This window comes from Onychostruthus taczanowskii, unplaced genomic scaffold (assembly GCF_017590055.1).
Source record: "Onychostruthus taczanowskii isolate IOZ18803 unplaced genomic scaffold, ASM1759005v1 scaffold121, whole genome shotgun sequence".
Taxonomy (NCBI): Eukaryota; Metazoa; Chordata; class Aves; order Passeriformes; family Passeridae; genus Onychostruthus; species Onychostruthus taczanowskii.
The window spans coordinates 267,976-290,717 of NW_024498363.1; the positions used below are offsets into that span (position 1 = coordinate 267,976).

Consider the following 22,742-nt stretch of genomic DNA (forward strand, 5'->3'; position numbering starts at 1 on the left):
TTTTATTTTCAAGCAGACTGCAGAATGGACACTGACCATGCTGAAGTGTTTCCACATGTAGCTACAGAACACAAGCTGTGATTGTAAATGCAGACAGCTTTTGAACTCTAGCAAAACTAACACAAAGCCAAAGCTTTATAAATAATGCTCTACCTGAAAAAATCTTCAGTTGTCTTAGATATCTCACAAATTAATACCAGATTAATATTAACAGTTAAATTAATCCACTGTTGATATTAGAATTAAATCACATTAAAATAGACTCACCTCTTCTTCAACCACTGCTCTCTTCTGTGCAGACCAGTTGTAGTCAGGATAGTAAGCTATAGTTGTAGCACTACCGAAGTCACAAAGTTTAATTGTCCCCTGATTACTAATAAGCAAATTTTCCACCTTCAAAAAGATGTAAAGTAACAGATTTTAAAAAATATCATTTTCATCCTAACACACATGCTCTTTTATACACATCTTACTTGTGCATACACATAAAAACTAATCACTTCAGCCAAAAATATTGTTTATAGGAAAACAAAGATTTCAGACATTACTGTTGTTTTATATGGTAGCAACAGAGCCAAGTTTTGAAAGGAAGCACCAAGCACACCATGAAGAGGAAACATTCCAGAGAGCAAGAAATAAATCTCAGGGAGAAAAAAAAAAAATGTCATTTCATTAGAGCCTAAGAAAAGGCCAGTTTTTCAGATGAGAACTCTGCAAGCAGTGTCTTAGAATCCAAATGTTTTCAGGCATAAAACTGAACACTGTTAGCTCAGCTGCAGTGGGATGAAGGTTATGATTGCTATAGGCAAAAAACAGAGAAGTACTAATAGAGAAGCAGGCTGCTAGGAGACACCCATAAAGAAGCAGCTGTGACCCTGTGCAGAGACAGTTATTTGAGAACCATGTGCTGCCTAGATAGTTTATCATCCATTATTCCTGCCTTTTTCTTATTCATAAATTCCAAACATACTGTACTGTTGATTGAAATGTGGAAGAAACTTGAGGAAAGAATAGAAGTATTGGGCAGATGTACTCGGAGTCATAATCACAAAAGGACTGAAAAATAAAATTTGTACCTCATATAAAGTTAGGAAAAGGTGTCAAAGTTAATTGGCTCAAGACTCTGAATTATAGTTTTCTACGCTGCTGACCTTAGTTTAGACTGCTAACAAGGGTAGCACAGTTAAATGATCCCTATTTGGCTCCTGGCTGTAGTCATGCCTCTGCCTCTTGCAGCACAACAACCATTTAATCTTGTTTTGCAGCCTCTGCAACATGAGACCAGCACAAAATCAAATTCCTGTCTTTTCCCACGTTTTAGCTCTGTCAGGAAGATACATTCCTTGAGAAGAAAAAAACAGTTCTGAATTACAGCGTTAGCTCAATGTCTACGCAGCTGGCTATGAAAGAAATTGTGTATTTATTAGTAAATAGGTTTTTTACTTTATTTTTTTTTTTGGAAGAGAGATGCACATTTTCTACAAAAGCTAGAGGCTGGCATATAGAAATTTCAGTGAAGAACGGTTAACGTGTCTTTGACACAACCTAAAAGTCTGTTCAATGGTACCAAGCGAAAAAAACAGAGAAGGAGTGCACTGTCAACAAAGCTAGGTTTATATTTATGGGCTATACTAATAGCTGACATTAAAGCTTTCATCGAGAGTGTTAAAATCATTAACACTCTTACTTCTAGAAGTGGTCTTATTTTCCTTTCCCCAAAGTAATTGAGTACATGCTTACTTAAGGAGGAACAAATTTTCCTAGTTTTATATTAAATGAAATCACATCAGGTTGGAAAGACATGTGTGAAATTTAGACACTAATCCAAGAATAAGAATCTCCTCTGTCTTAGGTTTTTATGCTAAGGAAAATTCAAATATATTCATAGCACAGCAGAATCTCACTGATGATGAGGACTTCTTCATCTAAGAGTGACAGGCATATTGGACAGGCAAAGGTGAATCCCTGTCTTCAAAATACAAAATTCAAACCCAGGTAAGTCCTTTCAAATCTCCAAAGCTCTTAAGGATAGAACACTTGGTTACAGCATAAGCCTATAGATTCCAAGTAAAGACTAATTAATTAAAAAAAAACAAAACAAAAAAAACCAAAAACAAAACAAACAAAAAAAAAAACCAAACAACTAAACAAAAAACAACCAAAAACCCCCTAAGAAACAAAATCTACCCTGAATTATGCCTACCAAATTTTACAATTCAAATTAAAAACAAGCACTGAAGTACAATGCAAATTACCAGTTCTAAAATTAACAGGTTACTATACATTCTCAATGGCAATGTAATCCTTCAAGACAATTCAATATTCTTCTCCTTCAAAGCTTTATGTCTTCTATTAAGACATCTACTTAACCCACAACTGCACTTCACTAGTTGTAACTGAATATTTTATCAAAACCAAAATACTCAGGCTAACTCAATCAGTAAAACATGATACACTACTTTTCTGCCAGCTTGTTTCAGATAGACTGCTTGTAAGTCTATTTATTTAAATATTGTAACATACCTTTAAGTCTCTATGAATAATAGGAGGCTTCTGCTTATGCATATGCTGCACCGCTCTGCAGGTCTGATAAAAGATCTTCAAAACTGTGTCACAAGAGATAGGTCCTTTGGATTCTACTTTCATTAAGAATTCCACCAGCTGTCCTGCAGGAAGTGAGAGAAATTCACATAAGCACACAGAGAACACTGCAAATTCTGAAAGACTGATGCAAATAGACCCTTCTCAAGAAACAATCTTGAGTTGTATTCAATAGATTTTCTGAAAATGGCAAGTCCACACTGACTACAATAACAAGAGAAAGAGTGCTCTAATGAACTACTCCTACCCTTCCTTTCTCTGACTAGTCTCAAACACAAAAAACTTAATGATTACCTCATATTTAAGACAAGGTTAAACTGTAGCCTAAAAAACCATGATCTTTATCCTATAAAAGATAAGTTCTAACTTTAGCTCCACTGAACCATGTTATCTTCTACAGTCATTCCAAGCTTTTAAGTTAACAAGCAACCTGTGCAAAACAGCTTCCAGAAGAAGTGTGCACTGCTGGGAAAAGAAATAAAGTTTACCTTTACAAAGCTCTGTAAGCAGAAGAAACTCTCCCTGCCCCGTGTCTGATTCTTCTTTTCCTATAGATGCTGCAGAGCAAAACTGGACAATGTTGGGATGACCTGAAAGTTTTTTCTGGAGATAAAATGTTCAAGGAAGATGACTCCCAAGTTCATTGATACTATTGCATCCAATAGTTCATTTGAAATGTTAGCTTAAAACCACAGATAGCATAGTAGCTGCAATCAATACCCTAAGCAAACTGGGAAATACATGCCTCAGCTGTAAGAAATCTGAGAAAGAAATCGAAGGTAATTCAATAAAAAGTTTTAAAAAAATTTTTTAAATCCTTATGATTATGGCTCGGAAGAAACTGGACTCATTAACAGGGCTAGTTCTTTTTGTCTTTTGACAATGACTGCCTAGAAGGAGTAGCAGGGACATCTTCTAATTATCAGCTGCCTCTCTAGATGGCTGATCAAGAAAGGGCTATTGTAACCCTTTCCTATCTTTCCCAAAGAAGTATTAAGCATGCCATGCTTCAATTTTAAGTAATTAAAATAGAGTTCAAAACAATTAGACCCCTAAAAGGGCAAGGAACTTACCCTCTCATCATTAGTAATAATTTGTCATGCTAAAACCTCTATCATGTTTCACTTTCAGTTCACAAACCTGAGGTATCATTTTTGAGCTATGTAATGGGGAGTACAGTGTAAGTGATCTCAGCTCCTGTCAGCGGAAGTTACGCTGCACTATGCTCATCTGTGCGTACATTGACACTCATGCCTGTGAGTCAAACACTATCTATTTACAGGATGCATTCACCAAGTTTTAAGAGAGAAAAGCAAAGACTTTGTAAGTAGAACAAAGGTATTAAAATGGGCAAGTTGGATCCACACAATTCATATTAATCTGATCTTATGCATCTCTCCACAACTGTCTATTCAGAGCTCTAGGAATTAATTGCACTTCACAGTCTTATCTCAGAAAGTCAGCAACAAGTAACCCTTCATCTTGTTGTACACCTGCTTTAGTGGCTCTGAGCTGTGAAAAACATCCAAAGAACATTGAGCTCTTTACTCTTGGCAAGATAATGCCAGAGAAGATAGAGTACCATAGCACTACACATTTTCTGTCTTGGAAGTGTACTTCTCATAAGTGGTGTTTAGGCTAAGATTTTGCCAAACATATCAGCAGTCATAAAAAGAAATATTTGAGTAGCTTAAATTAGGATCAGTGGGTTTGCCTGCTAATTCAAAATGAAGCTGAACTCTCAGAAGGGAACGCATCAGCATACCACAGCTGAATAGCTGACTCTTGAAACAAACTGAGGGTCCAAGAGGAGCCAGGCCAGGAAGAAAATATTGAATTTACTAAAATCAAGGATTCAAAACACACTGAGATTACATTATACCCTACTATCTGACATCACTGAAAATAAAGAGGACAGCAAGGCCACTGAGAAACATCTGCTTGTTTCCAATGCAGGTAGTCCACTGAAATGTATTCCTTAATAGCCAGCACTACTTCTTAAAGCCAGATGTATCCCATGCAGAAATTAATAAATATTGAGAGTAAAAGCAAAGAGCAACAAATCCAGTGCATGTGAGGGAATTCTATTTAAAATCTAAATATCATGTGAAGTCAAAAGATCTCTTGATGACATTCACAGGGCTGCAGGAAAGACCAAATAAGAATTTCACTTCTTGCTAAAAGTACATGGCAAATTCTACACTAGCTACAAAAATTATTTTCACACACTGTATAACTGCAATTTTTGAAGAACTGAACTTTCTGGATGTTGATTCATGATACCAGATTCATGACAAACCACAAACCCAGACCTGCAGAATGTCAGTCCTCTTAGGTACTGCATGGCATGAAGAAAAACAATCTGTACAGCTATCCTTTGTTACCCACAAATCTCAGGCAGTTAAATATGTTAAAAAGGATACCATAAAACAAACTTCCTGAATGATGGCTTTGTTCTTTTCCTCTTCATTAGACAACAATCGCTGTCAAAAAAAACACCAAAATAATTGAGAAGATATAGTTACTGAAACTTACAGAATAACAATGCATAGATTTTTTTTGTCACAGAATATGAAGGATAAACTATAGTCAAAAACCTAAGGAACTGTAATGGGGCAGTAAACAAAACTGGCTTGTTGTATCTTCTGACATTCTCTCACAAAAAATATCCAGTTTTCCAGTTACCTGGACTATTCAGGTTTAGTGATAATTGAGCAGCTGCAACTTTTGACACTCTTTAAAGTAACTGTTCTGATAGTTCTGATATGTAAAGCACTAAAGTCTCCTGGCTACAGCATTGTGGCCTAACATGGAAAGATTCACCATCTGTCTGAAATATTCAGCAACAACCTTCAACTCATTCTAGACTAAACTCCTCCACATTATGTAGCCAGGCTTTTTCAATGGTACTCGTGTAATCAGTAGCAAAATTAAGCATTACTGGTTCTAGTATTGCCTGGATTTGCAAACAACATTTGACTACAAGCAGCCTGAGCATTCTCTACAAAAGTACCGGTTTTACAGATCAGAGGAAGTATAGTAATGGTTCACCTTTTACCTGTTATTTTTTTAATGGGGATATTTCTAAAGGACCTTTTGAACACATGCAGTATATGGCTTTGGTCACATATTTTGTTACTGTAGGATATGGAATGAAATGGAAAAAACAAAGTTATTACTGGTGGTATAATGTCAACTTACCTCTCCCACCCCTCATACAAATACCCTGTTTACAGCTGATTACCAGAAGCCTCTAGAAACCAAGAATGCAGAGAAGTGTCTCTAAAAAAGTACCAAGCCAAATGTTTAAACAATGAGTCAAAGTGTGGAGCATTATTTTTAATACTAAGGAAATTTACTCTTAAAGTCAGAAGGCAGGCTAAATCTGCTCCTGACGAGTGAAAAAGATGCCTGTACTCCACTTCAGTTAACTATGAAATATTCTTTTACCCATGCATCAAAATGTTTTGGACTGGATCATGACTTTCTACACTAAATAAAAAAATAAAGACCAGCAGCACCTAAAAGACCAATTCCCCTGTCTGTCACCTAAGTATGAAGGGTAGGGTTCTAACTGGAATAACCATTCTAAATAGTGGGCTACAAACACCACTAACATACTGCATTTTTCCAAGTTACTTGCTCAGTGGCATACATCAAGGACTAATTGTCATACTAAAATATCAAGCTAAAATATCAAGCAGACCTTAGAAATCTATAGTGAAGTAAATTAATATTACCTTCAAAGCATAATCTTTGCCACTTCCAAGATCTTGAGCTTCATAGACAAAAGCAAAACCCCCTGCAAGAAGAAGGCACATTAAGTCAGTTTTAATTTCAATATTCAAGTACATAATTAATACATAATATTCAAGTACATAATTTAGTCTAAGAGAATCAATACATGACTTAGATACATTTCTAAATGTACCAAGCACACATGTTTCAGCATCTGGTCAACACTACTGATATTCAGCAAGAGTTCAGATATTCTATTCCTTTCTTGTACATAAGCAAAGAGCACACTGACTTTGTTACTTTCCTGCATTTTGTTTAAGTCTGCCTGTGCAGATGTCTTATTAAGCCATTTTTTTAAAAAGGTTCTTATAAAACCAAAATGCAGTACAGCAATATCAACTGATAAATTAAATTAAAATTTTTGGTATTACACTGCTAACACTTTGTATAAAAACCAGCAATAACTAAGGAAGATAACTGCTAAACAAACACCTCCTGATTTTAAGATAACTGTCATGTCAAAAAGCATTTTCAAGCACTGAAGCACACATTACACACATAATGGTAATATTGTTACCAAATTGCAATGTGTTATTTTATAAAATATTTCCCTTCCAACTCCTTTTGTAAAACTATTTTCTCAAACACTTCCCTTTGCTCAAGAGCACTGTGCAAACCTCATTGAGATAGAAGTTTGACTGTACATAATTTAAAATACACATTTCTACTTCAGTGATTGCATCTTATTATCAAGTATGGAAATGCTAAACAGAATGGAGTTCATTAAACTTTCCAGATCTTCAGAGATAAGCCAATGGTATCATACCTGATTAAATTCTACTTCATTGCACTTGCATTACAGAGATACAGAAATCTGCTGAGGCCTACAAGCTCACCTTTTACAACTATGCCCCTCTCAAAACATCTGTGTCAAATAAGTTTCCCATTCTGTCATTATCACTCTTTCACCTGAGCACAATTCAGCTCCATATAACTCGGCTCATTACATGTAATGTTTGGTTTACTACTACTGCAGCAGAAATGTTTAATTCCATGGATTTTCTGGGATACCAAAGGAGTTAGAGTACATTGTAAAGGTACTTCTAACTCTTTTTTTTTTTTTTTTTTTTTTAAGCCATCTGTTATTAGCAAAACCAATTCTTAAACAAAAAGTAAAACTAGTCCTACTGCTTCATTCTTAAAAGCAGTTTCATTTACAGTTTGATGCTGGCTCTCTTGAAGAAGCAGTCTATTAAAGCATTTTTAATATACCCTCAGTAGGGACAAGTTTACTGGCAAAATTTCTCCTCTGCCGTAACAGTTTACTCCAGGCCCCGACCAATATATTTTACAAACATTTAGAAAAAATAGTTTAAAAACACTTTCAACAAACACCCATACAGCAGATCTAACTGAGGCAAGTGGTGAAATGGAAGTTAAGAGAACAACTTCTAAGGATGTCTAAAGAATATATTTACATTGGGGTGTTTTCACTCATTTTTTCAACTCATGTAAATGTTTGTAGATGGTTTTAAGAGAGTTTTCTGAGGACTTCTGTATCAGCAAAATCATCTCAGTATTCCCCCATACAGATCACCAGTGTAGAGATATGTACACACCCACCTCAGCTATTGCCCAGAGAGACAGGTTTTGCCTTGCTGAGGCATTTCAGAGCCCCATTCTCAGAAGACAGCCCAAGCCCTCCAAGGTCATCTCAGACAGTATTTTCTAGTTCAGAAATTACAGCAGAAGAAAACTGTGTTTATTTTCTGTAGACACAAGCTCTCACACATCAAGGCTCACTACAGAGCACCACACCATCTCATGAAAATCAGGAACTAACTCTACCTTATTTGCTTTATTTATTAGCAAGCACTCTCAACTTATCCTTGTACCACCACAGGCCGCAGGCAGTGCTCTTGTCAGTACTTCATCACTCTCTTACAGAGATTTGAAGACCTGTGCTTTTCCAATCAAGAGATTTGGATTCTCCCTCAAGTCAGACCTAGGCATCACATAATACTGAATAATTTCACTGTATTTACACATCAAGTTGGATTTTAAACTGCTCTTTTTTATCATGTCCCTGTTTCACACATCTTCAAAAATTATTTTTTCTGATAAGCAGCTTGAGTAAAATGACAGCTAGAGAAGCATCAAAATAGGGACATGAAGCACATCATAACAGTGCTTGCTACTGTAATTCACTCACTGTTTCATCACACACTTAACTAGTCATGAGAAGGTGAGGGTGAGAGTAGCTTCCTGTTTGTAACTATTTGATATGACTTGTCTACTCCCCTCCCAAATACTGACCAAATTTGTTTCCATATCAACTTTCAGTGGTTTATGTTTCAACCCTAGCTTGGCTGAAACACTGTAATTCTAGCCTGGAATGTAGGTTACAGTGCATTTTAACTGCAAGCTTTTCTATCAGAGTATCAAAATAGAAAAGCTGCTCTGTTATTGTTGCGAAGCATTGATTCGCAAGCTTTTTTTTCTAAGTCCAGTCATGTATTTGCATCCACTGCAAATCCTAGTAGCATGATGAAATTACCTCAAGAATGAAGGATAGCCCAAACTTAAAGATCTGTACATTTTCCCACACCCTTGAGAAGCAGAAAGGTAGAATATCTTCAAACTTTGAGAGCTCCCCTGCAAGCAGGAATTGCTACAGCCAAGAAACAACAGCTTTACAAAATAGAACTGTTCTGCACCATTGCTGAAAACATTGTCTATGTTTACAGTCAAGAGAATGGAAGGTGGACAGCTGCTAGGTCAGGTGCTTTAGTTGTTCTTTAGGAATCATCTTTTTTTTCCCTTATCTGTCAGCAAATAAAACTAACAATGTTCACAGAAACTTGGCATTAAGCATGCCTGTGCTGCTAGAGGTTTACAAAATAAATCCACCAAAAAACCTGGACTTAATTAGGTTATCATTAGCCTATGAATCTAGTAGTTGCAGAGACCATAGAATTGTTCCTATAAGCTTGGCAAATTGTAATACTGTCTGTTCACACTCAAAATACTGAGGAAGCCCTGAAGTAAATAAATAAATAAATAAATAAAGTTGCTTTAATTGCAAAAGTTTCACCTTGACAAAAAACAGCTGGTAACAATTTGATATGACCACCTACCTATGTGGCTTCAAATTTATGACATCTATTTTTAAGTGCAAAAAGAATGTTAAAGTCTGCACCCATTTAAGTCTGTAGCCTATTGCTATCTTTCTGACTAAGGAATGATTTTTTCCATTATTCTAAAAGCTTTAGACTCAGATCAAACAGATTGAATAATGCATTCTTTTTCTCATCATGTTTCTCTTCTTGTGTGCTTTTTTGTCAATGTTTGTTACTCAAAGCATAAGATTTCATTACACGTGAAGAATGGTTGTTAAGCGTGTGCTACAGAACTTGCTTGTTCCCCGTTTTTCACACAATCTGGTTTATTCTAAATTGTTCAGTCTCACATACAAAAGAAGCAACACTGTTCACTAATTAGGCAGGAAATCTGCAACTATTTTACTGAAGTAAAATTGTGTGGGGGTCTGTGCACTTAACAGGAAGATCCAAGAGAGCCGTGACACCTGAAGCCATTATCATACCAAGAGCAAGTAGGGATTATATGCAAAGGCCCCCACCAAAGTCCTCTAAAATCTTGGCAGTGAGCTACTGAAATGTCCAAGTAGGGAAAAAAACCAAGATACTATATTCTAGAAGTTCTCAGTCTAGTCTGTGACACACTTGGTCTGTTCTTGCATTTAGAGGTAGTATCAGCAAAAGAGATCATCACCAGCTCATCCCTCACAGGTTGCTATCAGCCTCCTGCAGCAGCACACCCTATTTTCAATCAGCCCAGTCCTACCCCAGCACAACACCCCTGTGAATCAACAAGGAAAACGCAACCTGTGCAACAACTCTCAGCCTAGAGCACAGCCAAACATGGATTTGTACCAGCACTGGTGCACACTACAGAGCTGGAAGGAATTGTGATCTAGGGGAACGACTGAACCTGTGCTACCACATGATAGCGTGCAATGTTCACACCAGCTAAAAAGCTGAGCGTACGAGCCCACAGAAAAGCCTGCATTGGCAGATGACACACTGGTCACCATGGATTTGAAATCCAGATTCAGAAAGCAGCACCTGACTTTCCAGAAGGGAATCTGGCATGAAAGAACTGATCTAGAAGAAAAACAGATCCCATATATGTAACCATGGAAGGGAATACAGGTAAGCCACAGTTGTGGATCCATGTATCAGACGGTACCACAAGGTACCACAACAGGTCCAGAGTTGAAAAATAAATGCAATTTGAGCAACAAATTAAACTATACACTACAGACAAATTAAAGTCTGAAGATCTCAGGAGAGGCTGGGATTTCTGTATTTTACATGTACTTTACCTTTATACTCAATATACTGCAAGGGCTCTTTTAGACCAGCTACATGGCTAGAAAATTATATTTTCCAGAAAAAGCAAGCAGCTAGCTCAATTTCAGTTAGCAAAATAAGGAAAGAAAACAACCTAAAATAAAACCATAACACTGAGACAAAAATGGAACACAAAGCAATGGTTACAGAGAAATTGTAAAGAACTGTAGAGTTAAAGCATGTCTCCATTTGCTTTAAGTCATCTAACTTGGCATCTTTGCCCTGACATTTTACAATGCCTGTGTCATATTCTGGAAAACAGTAGGCTGCTGTCAAAGTAAAGCATTAAAATACCTGCTCCAGAACCAAGAACCAAATAGTACATACGCCTCAAAAACAGCTTCCAGCCTTAACTTTCCTTTGTCCTTCAGTAACTGCTGTGGTCACTGCCGGCAATAATTTTACAATATCAGCAGCATAGACAGTTCTTTTAGCATTCACATCCTACTCCGTGCTTACATTGCAGTCACAGCTCTGACCGTAAAGAAGCTGGAAGTAAAGGTTGAAGACAGAACAGGAGGGCATGACATCTAGTACCATTTAAAACGCAACTTACTACAAAAGAAACTGCCAGGTTTTCTCTAAGATCATATGCCAAAAGTGCTTGAGCATTCAAGCAACAAATTATGGCTCTTAAGAAGATAAAGCAGTGAAGACCTAGTTGTTGTTGTTTTACAGTTCAAAAATTTTATAAGTACCTTGCAAGTGGTTTGAAGTAGCTAATTTTAACCAAATTTTTCGTCTATGCTGATCACCAAGATTTCAACAGAAAACTACTTAGATATCAGATAACTACAAGAAGAAACTACAGAAAGGAACTCCAACAACCAAAATGAGCTCTAAATAGAGTTTTGAGGTATTTAACCTACGTAACATCAACCATCTCTACAAAGTTAATAAAATATTTAACTGCAGTAGTATAGAAAAATCCACATTCTAGTCTTTTGAGAGTAGCCTTCAATGGTTTTTCTGCTGGAGGAAATAAAGTATTTCCTCTGATCACAAGCATTAAGACAATCCAAACTTCTTCTAATATCTAAGTAATTTGCATGTATCATCTTTTCTGAAACAGATTAACAAACTGTGTGCCAGGCTACCTACCCAAAGCTTCACTTAAACTGGAAACTGCCCAGACATTTAACTCCCTGTACTCTAGCAAAGTCTATGTGCACAGTCAAACCAGCCTCCTGACAGACGTATTTAAAGCAAACTCATTTTCTGCATTCCATAGTCTTCCAATCAACCCCAAACAACAGAGGCAACCTTGCATGTTTAGCATAACGTTATATATTGTGATTTAAAAAAAAAAAAAAACAAAAAAAAAAAAAATAAAAAAAAAAAAAAAAAAAAAAAAAAAAAAAACCACACGCAATCCAGAATTTTCACGAGGTCCTTGGTAGGTTATAAAGACCGTGGCAGGCTACAAACTCCTCTGAGTTCTGTTATGTGGTGAAGGCATTTTAAACCACGAAGCAAGCGAAGAAACGGTCACACAACACAGCGGCCCTCGGTGGCTATTCCTGATGCGGGACAGTAATACCAAGCACCGCTGCGACTGCCCGCCTGGGAACACCGTCCCCCCGTGCCTGGGGACACCGGCTCGGCTCGGCGCGGACAGCACGGACACCATCAGCCCTTCCCGAGAGGCCAGAACGGCCCCGGCCGCCGCCCGCCCGCCCCCACCCGGGCGCGGCCTGCCAAGGAGGAAACCCTCCCGGTCTAGGAACAGGAGACGGGGAAAACGGGAGCGGGAGGCCCGCGGGAAAGCCCATCCCAACCCCGCAGCGCCCGGGTCCGCCCTGCACGGCCCCGCCCTGCCGCCCGCTCTTACCCTCGGCGATGACCCGCTTGATGCGCAGCTTCATGTCGCCCATCTCCACCGTCTGCCCCACGAAATCGTTCTGGTCACGGCTGGCGGCTCCCAGGGAGCCGGGGCCCGCCAGGAAGTCCAGGGCGGACTGGAACAGCGACATGGCCCCCGGCAGGCAATGGAACGGGAAGGGATGGAAGCAGAGTGGGATGGAGTCGGAGGGCTCCGCCGAGGACAGCCGCGGCGAGAGCCCTACCCTCTCCTCGGCCGCTCTTCCCTCAGCTCCGGGCACCTTCCGGGAACGCTGCGTCACAACGCGCTCCCGGCAGGCCGCGGCCCCGCCCCGCGGGAGGAGCTCCGGCTCCCGCCCGGCTCCGGTCCTGCGGCGTCCCCTCACCGACTCCTGCTGCCGGCTCCCGCCCGGCTCCGCTCCTGCGGCGTCCCCTCACCGACTCCTGCTGCCGGCTCCCGCCCGGCTCCGCTCCTGCGGCGTCCCCTCACCGACTCTCCCTCTCGCCCGGGCTCCCGCTCCTGCCGGCCGCGAGGAATGCGCGAAGCTCTCCTTCCTGCCCTCCCCGCGGCCCTTATCCCCTGGAAGGGTCGCCATTCCCAGGCAGCGGTGTGTTTCCACAGTTTAACGCCGTGGTTGGCAGCCGGCAAGAGATAAATGTTATCCTGTCCGCCAGCACTGCTGGCGCTTGGGCAGCACCTGCGCTTTTCCCACAGAGCATTGCTGCCGTCCTTTCCCTCTTCGTCTGCCCTCGGGATCTTCCCACGCCTGTCCCACACTTTTCCCCGCAACCATGACTGATCACCCGCTGCCTTCCCTGCGCCCCCACTGCCAGCACCGGGATGCAGGGGCGGGCCTTGTGGGGGAGCGCTCTGCGTGTGTCACACTGTCGCGGTGTGACACTGTGGGTGCCGAGTGCCAGGCACCCACGAGAGCCGCTCGCTCACCCTCCACTGCTACGGCTGGGCAAAGGACAGAAAAATTTAACGTGCGGTTCGTGAGTTGAGGTAAGGACCAGGAGAAAATACTCCAAGGGCAAAACAGGCTCAACTTATAGATACAAAGTAAGTTTATTACTGAAACAATCAGAGTGGGATAATTATAAGTGAAATAAGCTATTAAAAACACCTTTTCTTCTCCCAGCCCCTCCCTCCTCTCCACCGACAGCACAGGGAGACAGGGCACTGGGGCTTTGATCAGTTCATCACCCGAGGTTTTCTGCTGCTGACATAAATAGGGCAGGAGATCTTTCTCCTTTTCAATGCCTTTATTAAAGAGATTTGTGAGACCGTGGGGTCGCTTCCCACAGAAGTTCTCCATTAACTTCTCCAGCACGGCTCCTCCCAAAACTGCTGCAACGTGAGCCCCTCCCACGGGCACGCAGTCCTCCCAAAACTGCTGTGTGTGGGTCACTCTTCCACGGGGTGCAGTCCTCCAAGGACAGGCTGCTCCCGCCTGGAAGCAGGGCCCTTCTCTCCACACGATCACAGCCTCCTCCAGGCATCCACCCGCTCCAGCACGAACATCTCCCCCACGGGCTGCGGGCGGATCTCGGCATCCCCCGTGGATCCCCATGGCTGCAGGGGCACAGCTGCTTCACCACGGCCTGCAGGGGAATCCCAGCTCCGGTGCCTGGAGCAGCTCCTTCCCCGCCTTCTTCACTGACCTTGGTGCCTCACACGTTCTCACCCCCTCCGCTTCTCTGACTAGAAATAGAATTAAATCTGCACCCCCTACTTTTGTTTTAATATCTTCTAAAATATGTTATCGCAGGGGCATTACCATCATCTCTAGTTGGCTCAGCCTTGGCCAGCAGCATGTCCATCTTCAGAGCCATCAGGGATTGGCTCTGCCAGACATGGTGGAAGGTTCTAGAAGATTCTCACAGAAGCCATCTCCATTCCTCCTGCTGCTACCAAAGACCAGGCCATGCAAAACCAACACACACACAAATGCTGGGAATATCCATATCCACAGACAGTGTCAGCCTGCATTTTTACAGGCTACATTAACTCTTCCTTGTGTGTTTGGCAGATCCCGAACTGGTCAGTCCATTTCCAGAATATTGCTGTATGATCTGAGACAGCAGATCACTAGAAGAAAGGCTTGCCTCCAAACCTTTTGTTTCAGAAATAACACCAATAGTCAAGATTCTCTTTCAGAAGTTTAGTCCATACTGTCTCCACCTTTCCAGCAGCCATCCCTTTGAGACAATCCCAGACAAACCCCAAATTCTGTAAGACTTCAGGTGGCCATGGCTACTTTCTCCTGCACAGATGACTGGTTCAATTTTTTGAAGTTCTGATTCTCAATCAACTTCCAAAAACTAAGAACTTGCTCTTCTTCATGCACTGTGTAAATCACAGGGGCATGGCCCCTTGTGATTCCGCACTGTTGTGTAATACTTGATCAGTCAAGAAGTGTAGTCTTAAAGGCAAGTAGATTTATATGAAGATCCCATGTTGTCATACCTTTAATTAAAAAAAAAAAAAAATCAAAGATTATAATAGAGAACTTCCTTCTATCTGCAGCAGATATCAGCTACTATTTTTCTCTTTCAATTCTCCCTGTAAGAAAACTTCTTTTGTTGCAGTAACTCACACCAGCATTACTTCTTTGCAGGAAATCCTACCTGCAGAAGCATCTTACCTTCAGTCCTGCTTTGGTTTCTGACTTTGCTGATTTTTTTTGTTCAGGCAAATGCTGTAATTATTTTTTTACAAACAAACACTGCTAGTTAGGCTTGCTACACCATGTTGTTCCACTCACTATCCCTTGTATCATTTACTGCACCTTCCCCTTCAAAGACTCATTAATAAAAGGCCACAGGAAAAAGGACAGGAATTTCTATAAGGAATGACAGAAGCAATCTTTCTGGTTTTGAAGATCTAGGTTTTGTTTTAGTAGCTTTCTTGTTCCTGAATGGAAGACTCTGTCATAGACGGAATATGAGGCAACTACTTCATATTTGTTCAGCTTAAATGAAGACTGAGGTTTCTGATGCAACTTCAGTAACACACTGAGTGACCTGCACTAAAATAACCTCTTTTAGATGTTTGGGGTTTTGTGGGTATTTTGCTAACGAGCTTTAATGCCATGTTAAAATTCCCGGACTATTTCACTGCTAAGCCTCACATTTAGCTCAGAAGAGATGTCCCAAAGTCAGAAGAAACAGCTGAGGATGACATGGCAGCAGAACTTTGTTTCAGCAACAGCATGCCTGATTGAAAAGCCATTAAATATGTTGTCTGAGAATCTTGTTTCTCTATCAATGTGTACCTTTTTAATGTATAAAAATTAGTTAATAAAATTCCATCCATGGAAACTGATTATATTTAAAACTTTATGGTTTTACTGCTTGTGCAAGAGATTTGGTTGTTGAGAAAGTCTCTTGAAACAAATAATCAAAATTCCAGTCCAAAAATTATATGCAGGTAGGCACCAAGTGTGAGGTTTGATAATAAAAGCTCAACAAATTGTTGCTTGAAATTGCTCAGATAGGTCAGTCATAGCTTACAGTGGGAGCTTGTTCTCAGGAATATTGTATGAGGAGTAACTATGTTACACATGAAGGAGGTATAAGAAAAAATGTAGGGTACTCAGCAGGAATGTTACACTTGAAAAAGTCAGGATGGATTTGGCACTGCCACTACTGCAGGTAAGATAGGAGAGCCTTGATATGATTGCAGCTTTTCTGGGTTTAAAAAGTTTAAAAGAATACTTGGGTAATATTTTACTTACCTGTTGTTTTAAAAATCCAGGATAATACTGGAGAGGTCAAGCAGATCATTCAGTGAGCCCAGAAGGCTCTGCTGTGGTAGGGGCTGATCCCATTTTCATTCACTGCTGAGGCAAAAGTGTGATAAAGTGCTAAATTTTTTAAGAATACTTGCTCAGAAAAAAGTGTTATTTTTATTTATGCAGCTTGAGAGGCCGATGTGTGTGGGGTTTTTTAATTGCTTATCCATTTATATGCTGACACAATTCCTCTTGAAAAGCAGAGGAAAACAAGGTTGTGCCATCTGTTACTAGTATGCATCCCCATTCTGACATCCACACTGTACTCCAGTGGGATGCTTGAGCTCCTGATTAAAATGCTCTGCTCCAGCCTTCCCCTTGTAACTCTCACATGGTCTTTCTTCTACAGCATCACCCATCATTCTGGCCAAAAACTTTGGGCGGGGAAGGTGGTAAAGAAGGATTTCCTCTTGTGTCATAAGGTCAAGGCAGGGCAGAACCATAAATTCGGGAATTATTAAATGAAAAGTTCCTTTTTTCTATTAGCATGTAGTAAAGATAGCACTTTAATTTTTGTTCCAGTAATTGCTTTCAGCTTCTTAGGGATTAAACTAATTAAACAGCAATGAATTAGCATCCTACTTTGCATTTCTCTATATAACCTTTAATCAAAATATAACTAGAAAATGGCACACATAATAATGTCTCTGTAGATCTAGATAGGGTTCATTAGGTTCAGCACAGCTAAAAATCTATTTTAGAAGTACCTCTCTGAAGAAAGATTAAATACTTCTCAATGCTTGTACTTTTTATTGCAATTGCTCTTGTGATGTAGTCCAAAAGAATGAGTCATAAAGCTAATCCTCACACAAAGCAAACACAAGAGGCATGACCATTCTTAATTTAATATCTTTGATTTGCATGCAGAGTCCATCCATTCCTTCTCAGATCACAAATATACCCAAGGCACACTTAGAGCCAGACTGGCATTTCTGTCCAGTCATTTTCTTTCCTAATTGGCTAGCCTAGGTTTCAGTGAAACTGTGCCCTTTTGAAAGATTTAGGCTTAGTTCTGCCTCACACAATCCAGCAAGAATCAGAAGATTTGGGAAGTGAACAGCCAGTAGTATCTCTGTGTTACGCCCAGGTAATTTTGTGCAGCACACATTTTTTGTTCATGTTACTTTTTGTATTTATTGCAATACAAATGAACTGTTGTGTTTTTCTGATGTACATATTTTTCTTATGCAGATTATCACCTGCTATATGTTGGGAGACTCTTATATTCTAGCAGCATATTTCAAATAAGAGCCTGTTAATTTGATATTAAAATAATGAGGTTAATAAAGCAGTATTTGAAGCATTTGGAAATAAGGCTATTTCAATTTATCTCTATGTATGAATGCTACATTCTAATTTCACTAAATAACTGCTGTTATTGATTTGGGAACCCTTTCTTTATAGCTAAGTTTACAGTTTGAGTTATTCTTTTCTGATAATAGTAAAATATGCCAATGATTAAAATGATTACTTCACTGGTTTTGTGGAGCAATAGTTTTGTCTCTAGCTTTGGATTAGACAAATTAAGTAGATGTATCTTTTCTCTGTTTGCTGGCTTCAAACAAGATATTCTTTATCTTTTTGCTCTTTAGGAAAATTTTATATAGGGCAAATTAGTTAGCCTTACAAATAAAATTAATTTACTGGTTATTAGAAAACTGACTGAAATTTGTGGATAGGGTCTCTGGAGATTAAATATATACTGTACCTGTTCCAGTCTGTAGTTAGGGATTTCTTCTGCAGCTGGTGCTCCTGTCTTCCTTGAAACACCAAATAATGACAAGGGAAAGAAAGATTTGGAGTCTATCCAATTCCTTGAAGAAAAGGTCTTTAACTTTGAAGCCAGAAAGGAAAGTGAAAGAAGTGTTTCAGGTATGTGTTCTTACTGTCTGAAATACACTGTGCATTTTTTGGGTGGTGTTCCTTTACATGTTTGTTTGTTTGTTTGATGATAAGCCATTATTAGCAGACACCTCAATTGTACAAGTAATTTCTTTATTAAATTTAACATAAGACTTTTTATCAAAATGGTCTTCTTCTATGAGAACCAAACCATCACTGTTTCACTTTGGAAGGGTAAAGTATTATGACAGTAAAATTGATACTAGGTGTAATTGAGACATATATGCCCATTTACTGAACTTTCTTTCAAAAGGTCATTTTGCTGTGTGGTCATCTCTGCAATCCCTTGCCATTTAAACATTGTACTCCGACATTACTAAAAGTGGATATTACTCTGACATTTCAGAATTAGCAAGCTAGATTACCATTTCTTAGGCAATACCAATTTGAACAAATTTTAATAAAGGTTAATGATAGATTTTATGCCAACGTGGCCATATGCAAAGTAAACTAGATTATTTTCAGGCAATGATAGGGTCCAGGATCCTGTGATAAAAAGCAAAACTTGTTAAATTTAAAAAATGGAAAATTGCCCACAAAAGAATTGCAGAAATTAGTTTTGTGAAACTAAAAGAAAAATGTGCCTCATGTATAGGTCACAAGGACTGACTGCAGCATTCCTGTGCTAGATCAAGTTAACTGTACCAGGACAGGTAAGGTGCAGGTACAGATGTATGGTGACCTCACTTCAGATCTGATCTATCAACAGAGCAGTGGAATGATCAGTTTTTGCAAAGGAAGAATCTTTTAAAAACTTGCTTGAGACTAAAGATATAATCAGCTACTTGCATTTGGTTATACTTACCTCTGGAGCCTTTACCTTTCTCTTAACAGGGGTGAGGTACCCTATTGCTTAGTTGTTTATTAAAATTTCCTGTTATTACAGCAGTCACAGCATTCCAACATTGTGTCTTAGTTACCAATTAAGTGATAAATTTTCTTGCCAGAATTGCTATTTTTGATATTCAAGCATTTTCATCTTCTCCAGTCCTTAAATATTTTCGAATACCCTCTCTGAATTTTAGGCATTCAGCCAGAAAAGTGAAAGGAAAATAATGTACTCCAAGTACATGATTTTCATTACATTTCAGAAGTGGCCAAAATAATTGAAAATTTATACAACAAACTCCAATTCATGGAAAATTCAAGTTTGAGAGAATGACTATAAATTAATAAAAGAATCACAACATAGGAGTTCGTCAATTTTCACAGATACAACTATAAAATCATAATGTTCAAAGCAAACAAATAACACTACATAAGAGCTAGGTATATGTAGGGTGTAGGTATATGTACATATAACATATGTACAATGACCAATGTTCAGAAATGGGTATTTCTACTGATTTGTTTAAACATAACTGAAGTACCTTAACTAAAGATGTAGCTGTGGAAGTTCTGGCTGAAATAATTACAGCAATTTGTGCTATTTCTGCTCTCCTCTCACAGGGAGCTCCTAAAGTTACCTCACCCACTTCATCCACTTCACTACAAAGTTAATTGAGTGAGCAATAGCCGACCTCCCTGGCAGAATAGAAATGGCATCAATATCCCCAACCATTTTAACATCTGATCACATCAAAGGCCTAAATTATTCACGATACCAAATCAAAGCTGATTTAATTGTGAATATGTCCTAGATAGATTTGCGTGCATTAAAACTGTAAGGAGACTGTGGAAGTTAGAAATCAAATACAAGTAATTTTCACAATGTAGTTGCTCCCTTAAAAGTGGAAAGAGATAGTGTTTCTCTCCATTACTTGAGTATTTCAAAAAATGTCTAAGAGGTCCAGGTTTATCATGTTTGGTGAAAATCAGTGAAGAGATTAGGAAGTTGTTTAGGACTGAGAAGATGAACCTGTACCCTTAGGTCTCAGGAAGCCATACTACAAAAAGGCAAGAAGTTCTGTTGTCTTGAAGTTTACATAAAAAATCATATGAGTTAGTCACAAATGGGAGAAAAATAGTGAAAAATGCTAGGGTCAAATTACAGCTCACTGGACTGTAGGCTGGTAGCTGCCGATTAGGACAGGTAGTGATCTGCTCATCGCCTCCATCCTTTCTTTTCTCAAAGAGTAATTTCCATGCTACTTTAAATGTAAGGATTGTATTTGTCTAAAAAACCTGCTATTTCAGGCCCAGAAATATTCCAGAAATGGTGGGCTGCAAAAGGCATTGTTAATAGGTTTGGGACCTTATGTCCTGTCTGGTTGCGTGGTAGCCTCAGTGGCACTTATGATCACAAGTGAATTTTGACTTCAAGAACATTCATTTCATGGCTGTCCTTGTTCTGGATTTTAAATTTATACAGTGGTTCAGTTGCAAGAGTTTCATTGCAGTGGTTCAAATCTTGAGAGAGCATTTAAGAAACATGGATTCCTTTTTAGTTATTTTGTTGACTCCAAACTGTGACATGAAGCACCAAAGCCTTTCAGCTGTCTAACAAATTGTTTCCACCTGAATATGAAAGGCAAAGAGCCCAACATTTCTTTCAGAAAGAGCTAATGTTTCTGTTGCCCTTCATATAAGGCAGAGATGTGGAGCCTTATGCACCATGTAAACAGACTGGAAAGCCTAACTATATCTAATGTTAAACTTTAATTCTGCTTCACTAGGCACACTACCACCTCGCTAATGAATTACAACACAGCTCACTACTAGGGTTACTGGTAGATATACATGGTGTAATTTAGGCTGGTCTTAACTTTCTTTGTGTACTTTGTGACCCAATTTATAAATTGGTTCTTGTATATTGCACTTGGTGCATGGATGAGGGAAGAGCAGAAATTATATAAATTAGAGATTTATGATGAAGATGGCTTTTTTGAGGTTATAAGCCAGATAATTAAACTGTAACAGAGAGCATTAAAAATTACTCCATATAGTAAATACTAACATTACACAAACCTTATAATAGCTCCAAGGCATAGATGAAATTTTTTATGGACAATTTCAAGCTGCTCTTCTTCACATCTATCCAGTGTTCCATAATGGAACACGGAGATGGCAAGAGGGTGTGAGACAGATAGCATATGATAGCTGTAGAATACAAGCATACAACCCAAATACAATTAATACAGTCCTTCTTGCTTTTTGCTTAAGATAAAGGAAAGGCTTATTATATGTATCAGGGTAGAGTTTACTAACATCCTGTCACCATAGGAAAAGCTAGGAGATATCCTTTTGCTATTTGTCTTTTATGTTAGAAAATTATGTTCTCCTCAGAGCCTGGTCAAATATCAGACATAGGTGATACTCCTTCAAAACAAAAGAGGTACTTTCTGTCATCCTCAGCTACTGCCACTTTTCATCCTTCAGTTTCAGCTAGACACAAGGATTTAATGCCTTAAAGATTGGACACTGAATTCTACAAATATTTATGTCTTGGTTTTGGTTTTTTCCTTTTGTTTTGGTTTTATAGAAACTGTTCTAATTGTGACTATCTTCCCCTTAGCTACTTATGAGATTATGACATCTATTTGCCATCAACCAATAAGCTGAAAATTCTTTGTAACACTGAATAATATTGTGTTAATATACATCTAATTAGACTGCGGTTACCTCTATTATCCATTTTTTCCTTTTGTTGTGAGAGATGCTTAGCGTGAAAATAACATCCATAGGACAGCCAGCTTAGTTGTCAGCCCCAGTGAAGGCTAGCAAGGTGTCAGTGTAGCACATAAATAGTAATGGGCTGAAATCAATTTTACATTTCTATTTCACATATTATTCCTTTTGTTAATCTTTAATCCAGCCTTTGAAGACTTCAAAGGACATTGGCTTTTTTGGTCTCCTGTCTTCCTATTTTATCTTCATTGCTAGTATCTGAGATCTCCATAATTTGCTGTTAAAGAGATTACTCTTTCCTTGTCTAGAAAGAGGTTCAGGTATTTAAAGAGAGAACTTGAGAATTACTGGAATAACAACATTCCCACCTAACTCAAAAATAAGTGATGTAGATCTTCAAAAACACTCTCAAAATGTGTATACAAAGAGATCAGAAGTTTGTATTCTATCCCTCAGGAAAAAAAAAAGGTCAACAATTTGGTAATCAAAACTGATTTGTGCTTGGTTTGTTCCCAATCAACCCTTTTATTGACTGATTGCAAACTATCAGGTGTCAAACATGTGCACAACATCTGAAGCAAGAAGCTTTGTTGCTAATTGCGATGTCTGGATACTACATTGTGAATCATAATCACATGCAGTGGGCTTCTCCTCTGCTCCATAGAGAAAGGAAAAAGATTTAAACACACCACTGTACCAAAACATTGCCTAGATTGCTGCTACATTTTACTTACTTAGGACATAGCAGCTATTCAGAACAAGTACTTATATAACAAGTATTGCAAATTGCCTAGGCAAATGTCACTTTAATAGTCACATTCTGTTCATGTGAAAGTGTCAAGGTGTCAGTAAAATATCTCTTTCTACTTCTTTGACTTAGTTA

General features: G+C 38.9%; 1 protein-coding gene across 3 annotated transcripts in view; it reads right to left on the bottom strand.

The window, feature by feature from the left end:
* GAK (cyclin G associated kinase) overlaps positions 1 to 13,044 on the bottom strand; it is a 67,958-nt gene extending 54,914 nt beyond the window's left edge. For all 3 annotated transcript variants that reach the window (XM_041395901.1, XM_041395902.1, XM_041395900.1), the window contains exons 1-6: positions 12,604 to 13,044; positions 6,342 to 6,403; positions 5,025 to 5,084; positions 3,090 to 3,204; positions 2,524 to 2,666; positions 268 to 393 (exon numbers count right to left, since the gene is read on the bottom strand). In XM_041395901.1, coding sequence (XP_041251835.1) covers positions 268 to 393; positions 2,524 to 2,666; positions 3,090 to 3,204; positions 5,025 to 5,084; positions 6,342 to 6,403; positions 12,604 to 12,745 — 648 coding nt within the window. In that variant the 5' untranslated portion in view covers positions 12,746 to 13,044. The remainder of the gene's footprint in view (positions 1 to 267; positions 394 to 2,523; positions 2,667 to 3,089; positions 3,205 to 5,024; positions 5,085 to 6,341; positions 6,404 to 12,603) is intronic.
* Positions 13,045 to 22,742: the final 9,698 nt, after the last annotated feature.